We start from the raw sequence: 22,727 nt of genomic DNA, 5'->3' as shown, positions 1-22,727 counted from the left end.
ATTTTACAATATCTTTTCATTCTAGTAACTTTTTAAAATAGCAGTAGGAGTCACATAACAAAAAGTTAACTATTTCACTGTGCATCATTCCGTGGCATTTGGTGTATTCACAATGTTACGCAGCCATCACCTAGCATTAACAATGCTACCTTTTAACGACAATTTAATGTTTGCACTTTTAAATTTTGCATAAATGACTTTTTAAAACAAGTTTTAAAAACAGCAAAATAGCTCAAATTACACACACATATACACACAAAGAATGCTTGTATATTCAGCTATACTGAAATGCAATATTTCAACAGACCCCTCCCCGCCAGTGCTTCCTTCATTGTTAGCTATCCTGGATCCTGAAACGTGCTGCTAACATATAGGCCAAGTCTAGTCTCCAGTAGCCACTGGACAATATAATGGCTATAAAATTTGTGAATGCAGGGTAACTGCCTGAGCTTAGTTCCTGTCAGTCACTGAAACAAAAACTGCAAATTTTGCTTGAATCACTCTAAATACTGATGTGCCCCTCGTCCTCAATGGAAAGATTGTCAGTCTGCACTTTAAATCAACCTTGTATATGACCACCTTCACCATCATCATTTTCATTTACTAAAACCAAGTGGACTAGGCTAAGAATGGGTAGTTTTAGTTCTCACTAAATCATTTTTTCCCCCTGTCTCCTCTGTCTTTACTGTTTTGGAAATGATGCTGGGCAGTCTCTAACTTTGCATTTAAGTACTGTCTTCTTGGGTCCTGAGAGGAACCCACTTCGTGTCGGTTGCTTTCAGTAACTAAGTCACTTGGTTCTGCGCAAACCTCTTCTTTTGAGTCTCTGACTGATATTTGGTCTCCACAGAGAACTCGTTTCTCCAGAACTTAGTCATGATTGCCTTAAAATTGAGATAAAAGCCACTGAAAAATGTCTTACCATTCTCATTCTCTGAAATCTCATGAAGGGGAATTGTTTTATTAGGACAGAGGTTCCAAAGTGCTTTCCAAAGTGGTTGTGCCACCAGCAGTGTGTGAGAGTTCCAGTAGCCCCACATTCTTGTCAGCACTTGGTATGGTTAGTCTTTTAATTTTAGACCTTCTAATAGGTATATAATAGTACCTCATTGTAGTTTTATTTTGCATTTTCCTAATGATTGGTGAGATTGAGTATCTTTTCATGTGCTTACTTGCTATGAAAATATCTGTTTTGGTGAAATGTACAAATCTTTTGCCCATTTTTAAAATTAAGTTCTTTGTTATTTTTGCATTTTAAGCATTCTTTTATGTTCTAGATACAAGTCCTTTATTTGATAAATAATTTTCAAAATTTTCTCCTGGTTTGTGGCTTTTTATCACTTTCAATTATCTTTGAGAAAACAGAAGATTTTAATTTTTATGAAGTCCATTTTAGATATTTTTTATCTATCATGCTTTTGGGTCATATCTAAGAAATATTGGCCTAACTCACAGTCACTATTTTCTCCCATGTTTCTTCTAAAAATATTATAGCTTTAGATTTTATACTTAGGTCTGTAATCCATTTTTTTTTTTTTTTTAGGTGAGGCAACCCTTGGTTGACCTCACAGATTGCAAGGACCTTGTCAGCTTACAAGGTCCTTATTTTTTTATTCTTTATTCCTATAGCACCTAGTCTTCCTAGGTGGTCTTCCATCCAAGTACTAACCAGGCCCAACCCTGCTTAGTTTCCGGAATTGAATTTTACATATAGTATGAAGTGTGGATTGAAGTGTTTTGTTTTGTTTTGTTTGGCAGGGGGGAGAGTGTGGAGAGAGACATGGATGTCCAGTTGTTCTAGCACTATTTTTTGGAAAGACCATCCTTTTTCCCCTGAATTGCCTTTGCATCTTTATTAAAAACTCAGTTGATCATATATGCATAGGTCCATATCCACACTCTATTCTGTTGCAGTATTCTTTTGTCTACCTTTACTCCAACACCATATACAACAACTACTTTAGCTTTATAATAAATCTTGCGATCAAGTAACGTACGTCCTCTAACGTTGTTCTTCTTTTCATAGTTGTTTTGGCTATTCTAGGCCCTTTGCATTTCCATATAAGTTTATAAGTCTGTTGATGTCTACAAAAATACTACTTCTAGTTGTATTAAAATTATATTGGATTTGTACAGTACTTGGAGACAACTGACATATAAAAACACAGACTTCTAAAACATGAAAATTATATCTCTTCTTTTTTTAGGTCTTTATTAATTCCTCTCACCAATGTTTTGTAATTCTCAGTGTACATCTTTTTTGTCAAATTTAATCCTAAGTATTTCATATACTAAATGCTATTATAGTGGTATTCTTTTTAAGTTCTGATCATTTGTAGCTAGTGTACAGAAATGCAGTTGTTTATTTATATCAATTTTATATCCTGCAACCTTACCAAAATTACTTATTCTAATAGCTTTTTGGTAGAATCCATAGTATTTTCCACATTTCTAATTATTTTATCTGTGAGTAAAGAGAGTTACTCTTCCTTTTCATTCTGGATGCCTTTTATTTCCTTCTCTTGCCCTAGATTTGAAAATCAATTAGTGTAATTTACCATATGATCATCTCAATGGATACAGCAAAAGCATTAGACAAAAGTTAATTCATTCCTGATAGAAACTTTTGTAAAATAAGAATAGAATAGAACCTGATAAGGGCATCTATAAAAAATCTACAAGCTAACATTTTACTTCTTGGTGAAAGACCAAATGTTTTCCTGCTAAGATCAAGAAAAAGGCAGGGTGTATCTGTTCACATCACTTCTATTCACCACTGAACTGTTGATTCTAGACAGTCTAATAAGCAATAACTCTCCCTTCCCCCTCCCGTCAGTCACTGGTATATCTAATCTATTTTTTTTTTTTATTTGCCCTGGTATTCATTTAGATTCTTGGCTTTATGGTTTTCATCAAATTTGAAAATTTTTGGCCATTATTTCTTAAAATATTTTTCTCCCCCTATACTCTACTTCCAGACTCTAATTATACTTATATTAGACTGCCAAAGTTATCCCACAAATAACTTTTCCAACTCCTTACCTTGCTTGGGTCAAAAATAAAATCCTCGTGTCCAATTGAGCCTTTGATTACCAAGATGAATGACCTATCTTGTTAAGTTCTATTTTACCTCCTCATTTATAGCTCTGATTTTTAGTTTCCTCTTTATTTCTTGTATCTAGGAATTTCTCTTTTTTCTTTCTTTCTCACATGCTGAGTAATACTTTTTAACATTTTGCTATGTTTTATCTATTATCTCTATATCAAAGGAATTTCAGATTATCTTAGTTCATAACACTTTAAGAATAAATATCAGGGCCATTTTCTTGTTTACAAGGTCCTAGTTATTTGGGCAAAGAGCAGGGTAAACATTCTAACCCGGACATTTAGAAGAACAAATAAATGCTGTATGTATATATGTGTGTATGCGTGTATGTATTTGTGTGTGCATTTGGTAAAAAACTTGAAATAAGCCTAACCACTATTGCCTGCTTCAGTTTGATAATTCAGAATTTTGAATTCTTCTTTTGGGAATTAACTGATGTTAACTAGTTTTAAAGACTACTGAGGAATAACAAGTTACACCTAAATTTCATTTCTGGTTAAGTTCCTCATTTAGGAACGATCTGAAAGCTCATAAAATGTTTTCATTATTTTTAATGGGTTGTAATGAAATCTGATTCAATGGCTATTTTCTCAGAAATGTAGAATTATACCAAGCTACCTAGTGTGCTACAGTGGGGGAAAAGAAACATAGGCTTTTAGGGAGAGAACGACAAGGTTTGAATTCTAATTCCAGCACTTTTAACAAGTCATTATGATACTCTGAATAGGAAATATACTTACATAAAAATTACTAGTCTGTAGAATACTTAGAGGCTTCAGAATTTCAGGTATATAACTGTTGAACATTGATAATGTCACTATTTCATCTAACAAATATGTATTGAATGTTCGCCGTACATAAGGTAGTACCCTAGATGCTATAGAAGATAACGGAGTCCTCCCCCTATGGAAGCTTACAGCTTAGATCAGGAGCAGTGAAACAAAAGTACAGTTGAGTGTAGCACAAAGCAGCATGAGAGCAGTGACAAGTATGCTAGAGATGAAAGGCTCCAGTGGCGGCTATTACTTAGTTCTGAGCAACTTCTCATTCTAGTGTAACAAGAAGTATTTTTATAATAAGCAGCCCAAGCCATAGCCCAGGAAGCACCTGAGACTTATTCCTGAGCCTGATTATCTGGCTGTCTCACCTCTACACAATCAGCATTTATTTCTAGTCACTTTGTCTGATGTGTCTTCTCAGATTCAGCAAGGGGAACTTCTGCAAGGACAGTATTTGTAGGACACAGAAGTTTCACATCTCCAGGTTATAAGAACAAATTTACACATGAATTGTTAACTACAGCACCTGGAATTGTCTTTAAAATCTAATCATATAGCATAATATGGGAAAAATAGCTAAGCAGTGTTCTCTAAACCCCCAAATTGGAGATGACTGAGAACAGGACACTTGGAGAGACAAGTATAAAATCTACGAGACAGAAAAGAAGAAATGATAGTCATTCACAAGTAACTACCAACACACAAGAAGCTGTGAACATGATGAGTTTAGGAAATTCATCATGAGCATGCCCTTCTGTCTGCAATGGAGAGGGAGGGCCTGTGTTGCGATAAAGTGGGTGAGGAGAGGAAGCTGTCAGACCTGGATTCAGGCGTAAGCTCTGCCATTCAGATGGTCTTGCGTAAATCACTTACCTTCATATGATTTCATTTTCTTCATCTATATGGTGGCTCTTTTGAACATGTTTGTCTCTTATATTTCTACAAGTATATGAAAAACTGGTAGGATGTTGAGTGATAGAACTGATGGAGCAGAAAGTCTTTCGGGTGGAGAAAGTGACATTATTTAAAGAACAGAAAGGAAATAATATAAAACTTAAACCTTGAACTCTTCACAGTAAATCAGTAAACTCCATAAAATAATGATGAAGGTGGTCCAAGCATGATTATCCATGTCTTCCCCCATTCAGCTGGCTTGCCTTTGTATCCCCAGTGCTAGCACGATGCCTTATTATAAAATTGGTGCTTCGTGAATATTTGGAGGGATGGGAGGGAAGAGAAATGGAAGGGAGAGGAGAGGAAGGGAAGGAAGCGAGTAAGCTGGTTCAGGAAGCCCTCTCACAACACGTGCCACATTTTGTGTCAGGGATCCCTGTATTTAATGGCCTTTCATAGTTGCGACAGTCTTTTTTTAAACAGAGCTATTTACTTGGAATGCTTTTATTATAAACTATATTTGTGCTCAAAGAGCTTCCAGCTGTGGTAGCTTTCAGAAGGTCCCTTTGTTGTGTGTACATAGTGTCATAACAGGTCATTTCTGCCCAGCCAGTCAATTTCATTGACTCAGATGGGGCTGCTTTGTGAATAAGCTATATCTTTTTTCCTCCTTAATTTTTACTGCAGACAGTAAATACTTTATGCCTAGAAAGACGATTCATTTATTCAACAGATGCTTATTAAACACCTCTCAAAAGCTAGGCATTGTGTGAAATACTTGGAATACAGAGATATGTAATAAAGATAAGATCCCTTCCTTTATGATACTTAGAGTGTCATGGGGGAATCTCACATTAAATAAATAATTAACCATTGTGATAAATATTTTAAAGGTAAAGTACAGAATGTTACAAGAGAAACCTAAACTAACATGAAGGGGTGGGGTCAGGAAAGTAAGATAAAATTAAAATTTTAAACATCTTAAATATTTCCACACTTGAAATATAAAAAGATAAAATTATTTCCATCGGTTGTTGATTAAATTAGGAAAGATGGGCTTATCCAGAGAGGCATAGAATCCTTAGAAGCTCAGTACTTTAATAAATAACTGAAAAAGGAAACATTATTTACCCAAGAACACACAGCTTGCTTCTGGCAGGGCTAGGACTTGAACACAAGTCTGCTAATCCTATTACCTCTCCTCGGTGACTTAAAAAATAAAGACATTATATACCAAATATAGATCAGTCATGGCCAAATCAACTATTAAGTGACCACTCTGTACAAACTTGTTTATTGAGTGTGGGGAGGAGTTTATAGAGTAATGAATTGGCAAATGCAAATATAACGGAAATACACAAAATATGTCCTATCATGCTGATTGCGTCTGGTCATAGTAAAACCATAGCCTACAGACTAAAGTGAGAAATACCCACTTAGAATTAGTGAACATATATTTAAAGGAATATGCCCTATTTCCTTAAAATATAAATACTAACGACTAAGTGCAAGTCTCTAAGTAGAAGTTCTTAAACCCCATTTTTATTCATGTGTAATATTATATGAAATGTAAATTATTCTGACTGCTTTGCAGCCTGAGTGATCTCTCAGTTAGGTTAAACATTGTTCCTGGTATTTTGTTCCAATATATATTTTCCCTAGCATACCCTTTCATCACATATAGTATAGCAGTTAGCTTCAGACCAGAAACATCTAAATCTTTCTAATTCTTTATTTGAAAGATTGGGAATCAAAGAAATGTTACTATTCATACCAGAGATTGTGAAATTAGTTGAATCGATGAAACTAAGAGGAGTATGAGGCTTCAGGGAGAAGGCTAGTCTTGAACAGGTGTTAGGGAGAGCATCCAAGACAATTTTGAGCATATACTCAGCCTTGAACAAGCATATACTGAATAAGGGAGACCCAAAGTTACAAAATATTAAGTTAAACCATATGAAATTTTCATTTTTATAGGTTAAAAAGTCAAACATTGGTGACTGTATGATTCAGCCTATTACACGAAATGACCAAAAAGGGAATCTATACTCTAATGTCAATAGATGTGGGTATTTATTAAATTTGAGTACATGTATATTGGCTATATTTCAGAATTTGCCAAATGAGAAATTCTGGTAGTTGAATTAACTCTTAATTTCACATGAAATCACAATTTAAATGTAGACAGATGGCATAATCACTTCAAAAGCTAAAAATATTCTAAAAGACCTTCAACTTAGAGAACTTCTAAGTTCTTCACACTTCATGGGTATAAATGTGAGGAAATATTTATTTGATGACCAGGCTTTAGTGGTATGGTATGGTGTGGACTGAAGTTAACCAGGGTATTTTGCTTTCAAACTCTTGCTATGCTGACAATCTCCAAGTTTAAGAAAAATCAGGAGAAAGGTGGAGAGAAGTAATCATTTTGAAAATGAACTAAGTGTCAGGTGCTCTGCTACACAGTTTACAAATTAGTGTGTTTACTTCTCGCAACCCTATGAGGCCAGTATTATTTCTGTTTCACAGTTGAGGAAACTGAGACCTAGAAAGGTTAAATTACTTGCCCAGTGTCACATAGTTTGAAAGTGGTAGAGCTAAGCCTCAAACATTTTTCTTTTCACTATATACTGTGCTACTAGTATGTTTGTTTGCTCATTTATATCCTATACACTTTAAAAGTGCCATGTTTAATTATAATAAATTTACATGTGAGTAAAACAAGGGGATTGTCATTACTTTTTTCTTTTAAAAAGTTATATGGTAAAACACATTTAAATCTTTTCTTTTAAGGATGAACGTGAAGCCAGAGAAAATGTGAAGAGAGAGCAAGATGAGGCCTATCGGCTTTCACTTGAGGCTGACAGAGCAAAGGTAGGTTTGGTCACAGGACTTCTGGGATAAAGAACTCAATCCTAAATGGTCTTTCATTAATTAAATGCCAGCCTTTTTAGCACTTTGATCCCCAACAATGTTGGGTTTGCATTGGAGAAAGCTAGATTCAATTAACAGAAAGAATATAATTCTACCCCTGGTCCTTAAAGTATAGTTCATTTTGACAAAGTACTTTGTTGAGAACCATGAAAATGAAAACAAAAATGGTCCTAGTATCTATTTTATTTGTTCTTTTTTTAATGAATCTATGGTAAAACCTAGCAATGTTTAAAAAGCTGTTCAGGTGATTCTAATGTGCAGCCAGGGTTGAGAACTGCAGATTTATTTAATGTTTCTTGAGAACCTGCTTCTGTACTGAACATTGGAGGAGGGGGCACTGAATAAGCCAGTTTCTGCCCTCAAAAGAAGGCTCATGATGTGTAAAGTTGATTAAAGCAAGAACACAGGTAGCTGTAACACTTAGGCAAGGGTCCTAAATATTATAAGGGAAGCACTGAGTTCTATGAGTTTAGTGAACACAAATTTCAGTGGAAAGTTTTTTCTAGTTTTTTTTAGAGAGCCAAGAAGTGAGAAAGTACCAGGGAGGCTTTCACAGAAAAGGTTTTATATGTTTACTGGATAAAGAGAGGTAGGAGAAACAAAGTAATCTATGCTAGTAGCAAGGAGTCAAAAAGCATGGGTGCATGATAGAGACTGATGTAAACAGAGCTGGATAATTGTGAAAGGAAGATCAGAGGAAGATTTTGAGGGATCTTGAATGCCACACTACCCAGAGCCACTCAGGTGTTTGACTAGGATTCTACTCAGCATGATCAGACAGCTATGCTTTGTTGTTGCTTTCATTTCCATTCTTGTTCTAGAGAGAAACATTTTCATCACTTCCATTACCACAGTGTATCTCTGAGCTGTGCTGGGAATGAGCTCTTTTTTTTCTTCTTCTTTTTTTTTTTTTTAAAGTAAATCGGTGTTTATTGAGTGCTGGCTCCCTCTCTCTTTTATCGACAGAGGGAAGCTCATGAGAGAGAGATGGCAGAACAGTTTCGTTTGGAGCAGATTCGCAAAGAACAAGAAGAGGAACGTGAGGTAGGACATAATATTTACAAAAGATATTCAAAAGTTAGGTTTGTTTCCATTGCATTTGATACTGAGGCTCTTAATAGTTCTTATAACTTCTTTTTCCAGACTCAACAACTTTTTTTAGACTCATTTTGTATAGAAGATATAACCTTTCCTTAAAAGAATCATTCTTGATCTGTCGTACGGAACTTCACCTTGTACTGGATTTATAGTTTTCTGTTCTTTACAATTCCTTTCCCCTCTTCTTGCCTGACAAATACTCCCATCCTTCCTGGGTATTGTCTCATCCCCAAAATACCAAGACTTTATTTTCAGCCATTTTCCCAGGTTTCACTTTACTCCACTGAAAGATACTGTAAGTTACTTCTACAGCAGCTTGGCTGCTTTTCTACCCCCTGAGTTCATGTCATGTTTACAACAATATAGAGAATTTTTCATTCACTTACTTTTAAAAAAAGGGGTTTTTTTGAATACTCAGTATGTGCCCAAAATCTGTTAGGGGGCAGGGATACCGACATGGGTCCTCCCTTCCTGGAGTTCAGTTTTGTAAAAATAGGTTTACAATACCATATGTAAAGTTATTACAGAGATTTGCCTCAGATGCAGTGAGAACAAAGAGAAGGGGTATCAAATGACTTCCTAGAGTGGCTTTACAGAAAAAGACTTTTAGAATTTTTTTGTAGACGTGAAATTAATAGCAAGATTCACTTGTAATAAGAGGAAGCCATCTAACAAGTGGTGGAAGAGCCCGGGGGGCCCTAACTTGGCCTGAGGAAAATTCTATTAGTCATCATTCTCAATCAAGGATGCCACCTTGTACTTATTCATAACAGGTGTTTTTTTAATAAGAACTGTGCTGAGCACTGAAAGAGAAGCAAAGGATAATAAAATATTTTCTACCTGCAAGAAGAGATTACATCTTGTAGAAAAGATGCAAAATATCTGTAAGTAACAGCAAATCAAGGGGAAAAAAGTGTAAAATAACATATGAGAAGTAAAAGCAAAATACTTGGGGAGTTCAGGGGCAAAGTAAAAATCGGTTATAGCTTTGAGAATCAGACAATGCAGTAGAAGTGATATTTGAGCCAGGTGTTGAAAAATGTGTGATATTTCACTGTTTGAAAATCAAAGTTTATTCACGTTCAACACTTACTAAGTGCCTATCACATACCTGCAAAATACTGTGCCTGACAAATCCTGGTCTCTGTACACTGAAGTCTCTCAGTTATGGAAGGTAGAAAATATTTTGTTGAACATCTTCTATGTCTCAACTGCTCTATCAGCTGCTTTATATATGCTTACTTATTGACCATTAAAACAAACTACAAGTTTAGAGATTTCCTTTATCAGTTAGAAAATTGAAACTCATTAAGAAGTCACGCATAGAAATGAGAACAGCTGAGATTCTCACCTTGGTCTTTATGACTACAAAGCTCATACTCTTTCACTTCATTCCAGTACAAGGCCATATATCATTGTATGTGTCTATAGGAATCGTGTGCAGTTTCACAAAAATTTGTCACTATGCTTTTAGGCTGTTTCCACAACCATAGTTTAAAATTTTAGGACTTTTACTCTCATGCTTTCTTTCACACATACTTTCCCTCTTAATAGTATATCTTCAACCATATATATGCTAAATGTCAGGTATATGCAATTAACTGCATATTCTGGATCTAGAGCTTGGTAGCATATGTACTTTTTTTGATAATTTACCTTATTTAGCCTGGGCTAAAATTTTCTCTTTATAAATATATATAAAGCCTGTCCTGTCATAGAAGGCTCCAGAAACATCTTTAGCATACCTCAATAAATATGTTCCAGCTATAAATGTGAAAGGATGGGGCACGAGGAGGCAGGACTACTTATTTTCTTTTTTCAAAAGTAAGTCATATATTTTGCATTGGGTGTTCACTGCCCATAGTTAGATTTATTTCTGTCACCACATATTTGCCCCTTTTACTGCATCTACCTACCCACAGACAGCTCATATTTTGCAGCTAGTCATTACTTGCACTTGCCTACTGATGTACTCCCAGAAAACCAAGTTCAGATAGTGTTACATACTCTACTCCTTCCCTAGACAGTCACAGTCAAAGGCTCTTATAAATCCCACCATTAAGAAACAACCTTCTATTTATCTTAATTTAATTCAATCTTATCCAGACTTATTTGACCTCTTTTTTTTTTCACGGAGCACCAGTTAACATATTTCAACACACTCATGTACAACAAACAACTCTTTGGAAAAAGCTGTTGTTGTGAAACCTCTGAAGAAACTAAGACCCAGAGAGATTATACAGTTCGCCTATGCTGCCAAACTGGTTGGACACATAATCTGGACTAAAAGCCGGATCACCTGACTTTTCAGAGTAACACTGCCTTCCCTTCTAACAAGAAGTCCTAACCCATATAATTGCATTGAGTAACAAGAGTGGTTTTATTATTTTATCTCTAGTATTTCAAAATCCTATAGAAAAATGAAGTATTGAATAGTTCAAGGCACCATGGTTACAGGGATTGGGGGATTGGCCTCATTTTGCTGTGTGGTAACTGTTGGAGTGAATCAGTAAAACCTAGGAATGCATTTTGATCTGGTCCTTGGCCATGATAAAGAGAAAGGCTTTAAGACTGTTCTGAAGGAAAAACAAAAAAGTGACAACAAAAATCTCCCCATTTTACTAATTCATACATGTATTTATTCTTTCCAAAATGGGTTTCAAGTAACTTATATAAATACTTGTAATTCAAATAGATTAAAAAAGAAAGAAAAGATAGTAATCAGGACAAGGGTAAATAAAGGAAGATAAAGGCAAAAGTAAGATTAACATGCAGACAATAGATAATCTAGCAGCACAGGCACCAAATTCATGTGGTAGGGTTCTGTACATTTGCTTAAGATGAGCCACAAAATTTTTTTCTATGTTTTTCTTGGGCTAAACCAAAGGAAAATATGATTGTTTACAAGTTTCATTCTGTCCATTAACATCAGATAAAGGCCAGTCTCTCAAAAAGACACCCAGATTTTTCAACACTAAAACCTTAAAGCAGTGTTTCCTGTGGTTCCCCTTCAAGAGGAGCTGTACCTAATAGCTATAATAGCAATAGCAAGGCATTTATAAAAGTTTCATATAACTTTATGGAATTCAAAGTCCTAAGGCCAAAGCACAATTTAGTAAAAGTATCTCTGCAAAGGCTTAAATAATATATTTTTCTGGTATTTCAGTTTAAAGGATGGATTTTATGGTATAATTACGTACCCTTTTAGCAATCCTTTCTGAACACTGTTTTTTGCCACTGAGTTTTTTGAAAGTAGAGAACATTTTAGCTAAGATTTTTGACTCCCAGTTCTTTTAATCAGTGAGTATTCAGCAAATATTGTTAATCCCCTTCTGTGTGTAAATTAATAAATCAGGTGCTATGGAAAATATTTTGTATATGTGAGATATAGTCCCTGCCCTTAAGGAGCTCACTGTCTAATACAAGAGGGTAGATGAATACAAAACACATTATAAAAACCATTAAAATAGCACAGACTGCTGAAGATACATAGAGGAAGATGATTTCTGGCTAGGAAGGCAAGAAGAAAGACTTTACAGAGGAGGAGGCTTTGGAGGATTGGTAAGACTTTGATAGTTAAAGACAGAAATAGAAGAGCATTTTGGATGGATTGATGAATAGATGGATGGGGAGGGGTAGGGCATGAGCTGGTTAATATTGAACAAAGGGAGAAAGGCACAGGGCTTCCTCAGGGAACAATAAAATGGACAAATTTAAAACAGTCTAATAATTAGAGATAAGGCTAAAATAAAAGGGCCAGGTTTTGGAAAACCATGGGTGGGAGAGAATGGGCACAAAGCTATTCCTTTTTGCTGCTGGTTCCATCAAACAGAAAAGAAAAAGTTACGTATTTGCCTGTCTACCCAAAGTTGTTTCATTTTACATCTTGGTGCCTCCTCAAGCAGAAAATGTTAGATAATATTATGGACTAATAAATGAGAGAACAGAAGAGCATAGAATTAGGAGGCTTGATACTTCCTTTCAGTTTTCTTAATCTTCACAACCATCCTACAAAATGGGTAAGGATGATATCTTTACAGTCTTACAGATGAAGAAAGTAAGATCATAGCAGGATTAAAAAACCTATTTTTAAATTCTTACCTACCAATTGCCTGGAAAAAGTAGAACTAGAGTCCTCTTCGATATTCTTTTTCCCTATTTCTTCACATTTGAAGAATGAAGGTGGGACCATGAATCGGTTATTTAGGTAAAACCACTCTTTATAATTTGTGTTTTTACCTTATGTAAGTTGCTTCTTGTCACAAAGACACCACCATTTAGTGTCTTTGTGACATAAGGGTAATCATCCCTGCCATCAGCATCATCACTATCTATTGAGAAATTAATATGAGCTAAACTCTGTGCTGAGCACTTTACAGACATTATCTGTTTGAATCTTTACAGCAACTTAATAAGGTAGGTGCAAATACATAAATATATTTTATTAAAATTATAGAGACCACTTATCCACTATTTATTAGATAGTTTCAATTTGAAGTATTTTGCTGTTACCTTCATGAACCATTAAAATAGACTAGAAATTCTAGTTTTATAGTATCCAAATCACAGCTTACTGACTGTTCTTTATATCCAAAAGCAGCTCAAAGGTCATATATTTGAATTGTGATTTAAGTAATATGATCATTTGCCTTGATTTACTTTATCCAGCAGTATGGCTATATTCGTAATAAGCTAGCCATGCTCTCTAGTGAATGATTGGTTGCCAGGAGCAGAGAATGGCTGCAGAATTGGGTCAGACCAACCATTCCCATATGGGATCCATTCTACGCCTTTGATGATTATACGTGGTATCATGACTTTAAATACTGTCTATACATTTGACTTCCAAAATTATATCTCCAGCTTATCTCTTTCCTTGAACTCCAGACTTGAATATCTAATTGCTAGCCCATCATCTCCATTTAGTTGTCTAACAGACATCGCAAACTTAATGTGATTTAGCCTCCCACCCAAACCTGCTCCTTCTACACTCTTCATTATCTTAATAAGTGGTAAATCTTTCCAGTTGTTTGAGCCAAAAACCTTGGAATCCCCTTTGAGTTCTCTCTTTCATATCCATATTTAATGAACATATCCTATTGGTTACACCTTCAAAATGTTTGCAGAACACTAACCTTATCATTACCACCCTTATCCAGGCCACTGTTATCTGTGACCTAGATTACTTTAGTAGCCTCCCAGCTTGACTCCATGCCTTCATTTTTGCCTTTCCTATATATCTTTCAATAAATCTTTTAAAAAGCATTTGGCATATTATATCACATCAAAAACCCTCAATGGCTTCAATGGCTTCTTATCTCAAAATAGAAGCCAAAATCTTTACAGTAATTGCAATCAACATCTCTGTAGATTTTTTTTAGGAACTGACAAAGTGATTCTAAAATTTATATGAAAAGGCAATAGAACTGGAATAGCCAAAACAGTTTGAAAAAGGAAAACAAAAATTGGAAGACTCATACTACCAGAGTTCAAGACTTAATATAATCAAGACAGTTTGGGAATTGGCAAAGAGATAGCCCCCATAGATCAATGAAACAGAATAGTACAGAAATAGACCTGCAAATATATGGTCAAACGATGCTGCAACTATTAAATATCCATATGCAAAAAATGTAAAAACACAAAATAAAACTTTCAAATCATATCTTGCATCACATGCAAAAATTCACTCAAAATGGGTTATTGATCTAAACGTAAAACCTAAAACTATTAAAGTCTTAGAAGAAAACACAGAGAAAATCTTAATGATCTTGAACTAAGCAAAAATTTCTTAGATCTGAGACCAAAAGCATAACCCATAAAAACAAATATCTAAATTAGACTTCATCAAAATTAAGAACTGTGCTGTTCAAAAGACTATGTTAAGAAATTTAAAAAAAACAAAACAAAACAAAACAAGTCACAGACTGAGAGAAAATCATATATCTAATGTCCAGAATATATAACATACTGTCAAAATTCAATAATAAAACAAATAACCCAAATATAAATAGGGTCAAAATATCTAAACAAACACTTCATCAAAGAAGATATACACAAGAGCAAATAAGCATGTGAGAAGATGTTCAGTGTTATTAGTCATTAGAGAAATGCAAACTAAAACCACAGTTGATACATACCAATTAGAATGGCTTTTTAAGACAAAGGGATAATGCCAAGTACTGGCAAAGATGAAGAGCAACTGGAACGCATGCATTAATTATGGGAGTCATTAATATTAGCATATCTACTTTGAAAGATAATTTGGTACTTATAAACTTAAACATACACATACCTAGGTATTCGCTTAAGTGAAATAAAATAGTAAAATTTATGTTTATGCAAAAAGCTGAACACAAATACTCATAGTAATGGCTTTATTTATAGTCACCAAAAACTGGAAACAACTCAAGTGTCCCTCAACTAGAGGGGTAATCAAACTCTGGTATATCTATACAATGGAATACCACTCAGCCATAAATGGGAACTACTGATATATTCAACAACATTGATGAATCTTAAGTGCATTACACTAAATGAAGCAAGCCATTCATATGATATTTATGATTACATTTGTGTGACATTCTAGTAGAGGCAAAATGAATGACAAAATAGATTAGAGGTTGCTAGGAGCTAGGGATGGGGGAGATTTTTATTTGTGGGGCATGGAACTGTATTTTATCTTGATTGTTGATGATGGTTATGCAAATATGCATTTGTCAAAACACAGAACTATACATTTAAAAGGATGAATTTTACTGTACATAAATTATACCTCAGTTTTTAAAATGGAAAAAATCATTACGTGAGCTACTCAAGGCCATATATGATTTAATCACCCCGCTGCTTTGATTCCTCTCTAACTTCAGCTCCTCTCCCGTGCTCTGATCATTCTGCTCCAGCCTTACTGGCTGCCTTGCTATTCTTCAATCAAACCAGGCACCAGGGCTTGCCAGTTACTCTGACTTCTGCCTATAATATTTCTCTCAGATCTAAATGTCCATGTGACTCCCTCTCTCCTTTAGGTCTTTGCTCACTGAGACTTAGAGTATTTACTTATTAAGGCTTACAGTAGTTCAAGTTTCAATTTGAAGTATTTTGCTGTTGTACCAGCACCCTGTGCTTTCTTCATAGCACTCAATCACTGTGTGACAAACTATATATGTATGTTTGTATTTGCTGTCTTTCTCCTGTTTTACTAAAATATAGGCTCCATGTAAACAGAATTTTTTAAAATCTGTTTTGTTCACTGCTAGTTTCCCATCATGTAGAACAATGCCTGGCACATAGGAGGTGCTCAGTAAGAATTCATAAAATTAATCAATGTTAGCTTTAGGCTATGGGTACTCATAGAGCCTAGAAGATAGTGTGTGTATACATGTAATTATATGAATATGTATGTGTGCGTGTGTGTGTGTGTGTGTGTGTATGTGTAAATTAAGCCACTCTTTGATTTTTATTGTAAGTGATTGGTGTTAAGTGTATATTATCCTTCCTGTTTAAAAAAATGTAATTGTGTAGAAACTGTCTTTTCTGGGTATATATCTTCATTGCCTAATTTCACTTTGAAAAGTCCTTGTTTCTCATCCCTTAGATGTGAATGCTTTGGATATTTATATATTTTAGCAAAACAAAAAGTCCAAGATCAGTTCATATTTCCAGCTTATGCCAGGTTTCCCTGATTTCTACAAACCTAAACTCATACAGATAAAAACTATATTTGTTGAGCAAATCAAGTTGAAGTTTAACAATAGTGTTTACTAAGGCTGCTATTTGAGAATAGGTGTCTTTTATGTCATTATTTTACAACAGTGTTTACTTATATGAGGCCTTTGTTTTTAGCCACTATATTTGAAACTGAACTACTGATGTAGTTTTGTTCTTTTTTGCCAGTAAAACTTGGGTATACAGATCCCAAGGTTGCCGACTTACCTAACATCCCTTCATTATTTCCCACGTTGGAGCACTGGTATGGATTATCTGAGGTCTGTTTTCATTCTGGGGAAAGCCCTGGAGACTGGGTGCATTGAGGAGCAGGCATTGTCTGCACAATGAATGGGGTAATGAGCTACTGTTGTTTATTCTTCTGTAGTATAATTGGTTGAGTTCAGAAAATAATGTAGCATCTGTTGTTATACTGTACAGGGAAATGTCAAAACAGAAAGCAAGCAGACAGGTGGATTAAGGAAAGAACAGGAGGAGAAACCAGGAAATATCACATTAAGTTTTGATTTGAAGTAGGTGCAAAGGGAATAATAGTGATAAACCAAAAATGACTGTCATCTGTTGAGCACAGTGTTACAGCGTGAGGTTTGATGCTAGGCCCTTCTTAATTGAGTGCTGGCCATGTGTTAGCACTTGCTAAGTGTTTTATAAACATTACTGCATTTTATACAAGGAAGATGTTACTGGCCCTATTTCTTAGGTGAAGTAAGTGAAGTTCATAAAAACTGTCATGTGCTTAATAGCCAGGATTTGAGCCTGTGTCATACCCAAAGCTTTTTCCTAACTATGCATTTAATTATATTCCTACATTACATTTAATTTAAAGATTAAAGTTTTTTAAACTACAGTGTTAAAAGTTAGGATACTGATTAACTTTGAGGAAGAGAATTCTCAGGAAGAGGCAAAAGGATTTCTGAGATGCTCGACCAGGGTGCTGGTTATGTAGGATATGTTCACTCTCTGAAATTTATCAAGTTGTTCACATGATTTGTGTGCTTTTTCATATGGATGTTATATTTCAATAAATACTTTAAAACAGTGACAAAATATATGACTTTAAACAAAGGATAAAGCTTTATGCAATATAGCACTGATTCAAATATAAAAAGAGTTTAAATATGTATTTACATAAAAATACGCATGAAAAGTTGATGGAGAGTGTCTTTAGGAGTGATGAAAAAGTTTTAGAACTAGATAGTGGTTATCGTTGGTAATACAGTATTGTGAATGTACTTAATGCCACTGAATTATACACTTAAAAATGGTTTAAAAATGAGTATGAACACTCAAATGATAGATAGCAGTGGCTATCTCGGTGGTAAATCTAGAAATTGATGTTAATGTTTTTCTTATTATTTAGTCTGTTTTTTACAATGAGTTTTATTACTTTATAATCAAGAACAATGTTTTTTAATCTCAAAGATGGTTTTGAACAACCCCCAGTGTTAGAGACAAATAGTCACATGATCTCATTTAATAGTTTAGAAAAGTATGTAATTCTAATACCCAGAGTTTACCCCTACAAGCTACTCTTGGTTGGCCCTTAAGGGACACGTATGTAGAAAATTAATCTGAAAAGTTAATGCTGGTGGGAGTTAGACCTCAGAGAAAGAAAATTCGGGATGATCAGTTCTTGGTTACTAGAAGTAGAGCCCATAAGATTCAGATTCTTTTAGCATTTATTGAGCACCTACTGTGTGCTTATTACCATACTAAGCACTTTAACAAGCATTATTTTAGTTAACATGATAGTTTTTTCCGTCTCTTATGAATTACATATTGAGCATCTATTTTGTGCTACGCACTACACTTGGAATAAGAAATAAGACATGTTTCCACACCCTAATGGAATGGGAAAGCCAGACAGTAAACAAATAACTATGATACAGTATAGGGAATACTGTGGTAGACAAAGAACAACTGGAATTTAATTTTTATATACAGAGGATCACCTATTCATTGGGTTATTAATATATGACAGTTACTAAAATAGTTTAATATTTGAAATATTCTATTTGAACTCATTGCTGACCCAGAACACCAATGTTAGATAAACTTCTGCTTATGCTATCAAGAAAAAGCAAAAGTAATTAGTTTAACGTCCTGTTTTAATTTTTGAACTGTACTTCTTATGTCTCCATGTCTGGATATCAGCTTCCTCATATAAAAAATGAGAGTGTAAGACTATGTAACCGGTGCAACCCAAGCAACCATTAACTGAAGCCTATTATGTATCAGACATCACATTGGGAACTTTACATATATCATATATATAATTCCCAACTTTATAATCCTCTGTAAGGTAGGTGATGTTATCCAGTGCCTCCAGAAGGAAAATGACCTCAGAGTCCTAGAAAAGGCTAGCTTTCTCTGTATGCTGCAGAAATTTTTAATGCTTTTTAGAAAATACTTCAGCATTAGAACTAATCAGTTTCTCCTGAATGACACAGAAATTAATTTCTTGTGTATACCGGTGTCTGGATAAACCTTTTTTTTTCAGTTGGTTATTTTAAACATATTTTAACAGATAATCCATTTACATAAGTCAGAAGTCAAAAATATAAAAAGGCATATTCAGAAAATACTCATTGTCACTTCTGCCACCCTATTTCCTCCACCGTCTCTATAAGTTACCATTTTTTTGTGTCTTTTTATTTGTGGAAGTTTATTTATTGAACTTTATGTTTTCCAAAGAACCAGCTTATTTATTGGTTAACTAGTTTTCCTTCTTTTTTAAATACATTCTTTTATACTTTTAGCTTTATTAATTATTTTCTTCTCAGCTTTCTTCCCATTTATTTTATCAGCTTTTTTCCCTGGTTTTTTTAGTGTGATTCTTAATTAACTTATTTTTATTCTTTCTTTTTGAATGATATAAGGATTTTAAGGCTATAAATTTCCTCCGAACACTGCTTTAAGTGAATCCCATAGATTCCAATATGAAGCATTTCAACAATCATTATTTTCTAGATATTCTGTAGTCTTGATTTGTATTTCCTTTTTAACCTAAGAATGGTTTAATAGAGTCTTTTTATGTTTTTCCTTCAGTTGGAAGAGTGACACCAACTTTGAAAATTGCCGTTGAGGACTTAAAGAACATAAATTCCAATTTCTCTCACTCACATTACTTGATTATAATAGTTGTGGATTAATTGGGGGTAAATTTTGTTTTTCTGTTGCTGACAAATTGGGAACATTGAAATGTCAAAGTAACCAGGAATAGAATGTAACTGGGAAGCTAAGCACATTAATACCAGGCTTACTTACCTAAGGAACCTCCCAGAGTGCTAAAGACTCTCTAACCTTCCAATGGAATATGGCAAATGTGAAACAGTGCAATACACTGTTTTACATGTAGGTTGAGAACTAGGAAACCTGGCTTCAAGCACAATTCTAGCCATGAGATCTCTCAACAGTTTGCTCCACCTATTTGCGTCTATATTTTAACCTATAAAATGAAGGGTTTGGGCCATCTCTGGCAATCTGCACTTGGCCCAATTCTACAGCAGGTTAGTAGCAAAGACCATGGACTCCTGCCTCCAATAAATCTAAAATTTCAATTTCTTTCTATTATGTTTTATTCCATTGTCTTTAGTGTGACAAAATATAACAGAAATTTGCCTTTTCTATCACTTCAAGTGTACAATTCAGTGACACTAATTACATTCACTATGTTGTACAACCATCACCATATCTATTTCCAAAAATTTTCATCACTCCACACAGAATCTTTCCATTCCATTTCGATGTTAATATATATATCCAGTATTCTACAACTTTAAGTCATTTCTACTTAGGAAATGCATGTTTTTCAAATATACATAGTTTTGTGTGTGGGTGCGTGTATGTGTGTGTATGTGTGTTGTAAATGCTTCGAATAGCTTTAAGTCATACCCTAGAGAGGAAGCAACTGGGTATTTGATACCTGTTTCTTCAATTACAAATACCCAAGCCCTTAAGTAAAAAAAACAATTAAATTACCTTTCTTTTCTATGAAAGTCACCTATCAGTTTAATAATATGTGTCATCAAGGTGGGATTTGTTTTAATTAATTGCCTGTTGGGCTAATATTAAGAAAATGAAAAATATGATTCTACTGTTCAAGCATTAGGCTTGGTTAATAAATGAGCAATAACTTTTTGATGAGTTTCTAGAAGACAGCAGCTTTTTTCTAGTCTCTCCCCCCGCCACTCCCCACAATCTCATCCATCACATAGTCTAACACCTGGTTTTTGCCCTCCTTAGGCCATCCGGCTCTCCTTAGAGCAGGCCCTGCCTCCAGAGCCAAAGGAAGAAGATGCTGAGCCTGTGAGCAAACTGCGGATCCGAACCCCCAGTGGCGAGTTCCTTGAGCGGCGTTTCCTGGCCAGCAATAAGCTCCAGATTGTCTTTGATTTTGTAGCATCCAAAGGATTTCCATGGGACGAGTTCAAGTTACTGAGTACCTTTCCTAGGAGAGACGTAAGTTCCCATGCCTATCTTGGGAAGTGTGTCCAGGCGGGAGATATCCCATCATTAGGACTGGACAAGGTAGTCCAAGGAAAGAAAGAACTATAGTACAGCCTGCTACAAGATCACACACCCAGGCATTCTTCATTGGTCTGCACACCTTTCTCTCCGCAGCCTTTGGAGAAGGTGTGGCTTCCCAGGCCAGCAGACATGTGCCCCAGTAGCCTATGTAAGAAATCAGGTACTAGGTGTTTCTCCCTTCCTAGCTATTTCCCCTGTTCCAGCATTCATGCAGACTTTCCCAAGAACTAATCTCCGTAACCCTCAGAGTAGACCTGAAAATTGCGTGTTTAACGGCCTAACAGTTAGATCAGAATTAATGATTATCAGTTTACTAAGAACGAGTCATGCTAAACCAAGAGTATTTGTGTGATTCGATAGTTCTTATTAGCCTGGGAAGTCAGGGAAGGTGACCTATATTCACTGTGTAACTGTATTTCAGCAAGATATTTAATAGTCTCTCCCAGTATTCTGGAGCGAAGTAGAGAGATAAATTTATAGTTAGGTAGATTCATTGATGATGAAATGGTAGTGTCTAGAAAGTGTTGACCAAGAGACTTCCCTCTCCATAGAGGGAAACAAGAGGTTCTATATTTAATTCTTTATTACTCACCATGCTTATTGGCAACTTAAATGAAGATTTTATCAGATTTATGGATTATGAAAAATAAGATTTAAGAAAACCTTAAAATACTATAACAATAACCAAAAATGAACCTAGAGAAATTTACAGAAATATAAAGAGTTAGTAAAAGAGATTTCCTGCATTAGGTTTAGAGAATCATTTGCTCAAGTTTGGGATGGAAAGATGATGCTTTAGTAGAGATTGTGGTTGAATTAAGCTGAATATACAGTAACAGTGTGTTGTGACTGCCAACAAAAACATAGCTGCATTTTGAGAAGTTTAATCCCATAATTCCAACAAGAGAATAATTTGAAGGCCCTATTCCACTCTGTACTAAGATACATTACCCCTGAAAGAGTCCTTAGACCCCACGCTGAAACTCTGTGCTAAAGCCTAAGGAAACAGGAGCATGAGTGGAGCAGGGCTGGTGGGAACGTGAGGGAACTAGAAATCGTATCATTTGAGGAACATTCTTCTAGAGAAGAAAAGGCCATGGGAGATGTCATTGTTGTCTTCAGCTCCTTGAGGGCCTGCCGTGAAAAAGAGGGATCTGACTTTTCGAGGCTCCTAGAACAGAACTGGAACCAATGAGTTGAGAGTGCAAATTTGGCCCCATGTAAGAAAAAGTATTTTCTAAGAAAGGAAAAGTTCTTGTGTTGTAAAGTAGTGATTTTCTTATCATTGGATGTAACCCAACACTACTGAATGATTCTTTTTCAGCCATAATGGATATATGTGGAGATGAATACATTCCTAGTATTCCTACTTTATATGGGATAGAGCTTGGACTAGCTTAAAGATACATAGAAAATCTTAATATTCTGTGATTTCATTATGATCTAGTAATATGAGGTCTAGTAACTTGAACTTTATCTAACACACAAAAACCAAAAATTTGGTTAAGATTTACCTTAGTCCCTCACATTGGCTACCAGATTTGCAGGATAAAGACAGAAACCAGTGGTATGTTTAGCTCCACCACTCAGCCAAAATTCCCTTAGGTGGCATGAGGATCCTACCACTTCCATCTAAATCAAGGAGACTAGAGTGAACCCCA

The 22,727-nt window shown here is 35.1% G+C and overlaps 1 protein-coding gene across 2 annotated transcripts in view; it reads left to right on the top strand.

The window, feature by feature from the left end:
- Positions 1–22,727, top strand: part of FAF1 (Fas associated factor 1) — a 355,099-nt gene that overhangs the window by 297,488 nt on the left and 34,884 nt on the right. For both annotated transcript variants that reach the window (XM_015595280.2, XM_006919177.3), the window contains exons 16-18: positions 7,573–7,653; positions 8,680–8,757; positions 20,782–20,997. In XM_015595280.2, coding sequence (XP_015450766.1) covers positions 7,573–7,653; positions 8,680–8,757; positions 20,782–20,997 — 375 coding nt within the window. The remainder of the gene's footprint in view (positions 1–7,572; positions 7,654–8,679; positions 8,758–20,781; positions 20,998–22,727) is intronic.

Source organism: Pteropus alecto, unplaced genomic scaffold, assembly GCF_000325575.1.
Source record: "Pteropus alecto unplaced genomic scaffold, ASM32557v1 scaffold25, whole genome shotgun sequence".
In the NCBI taxonomy this organism is placed as follows: Eukaryota; Metazoa; Chordata; class Mammalia; order Chiroptera; family Pteropodidae; genus Pteropus; species Pteropus alecto.
The sequence above is the reverse complement of the archived record's forward strand: the minus strand, read 5'-3'. Positions and strand labels throughout refer to the sequence as shown.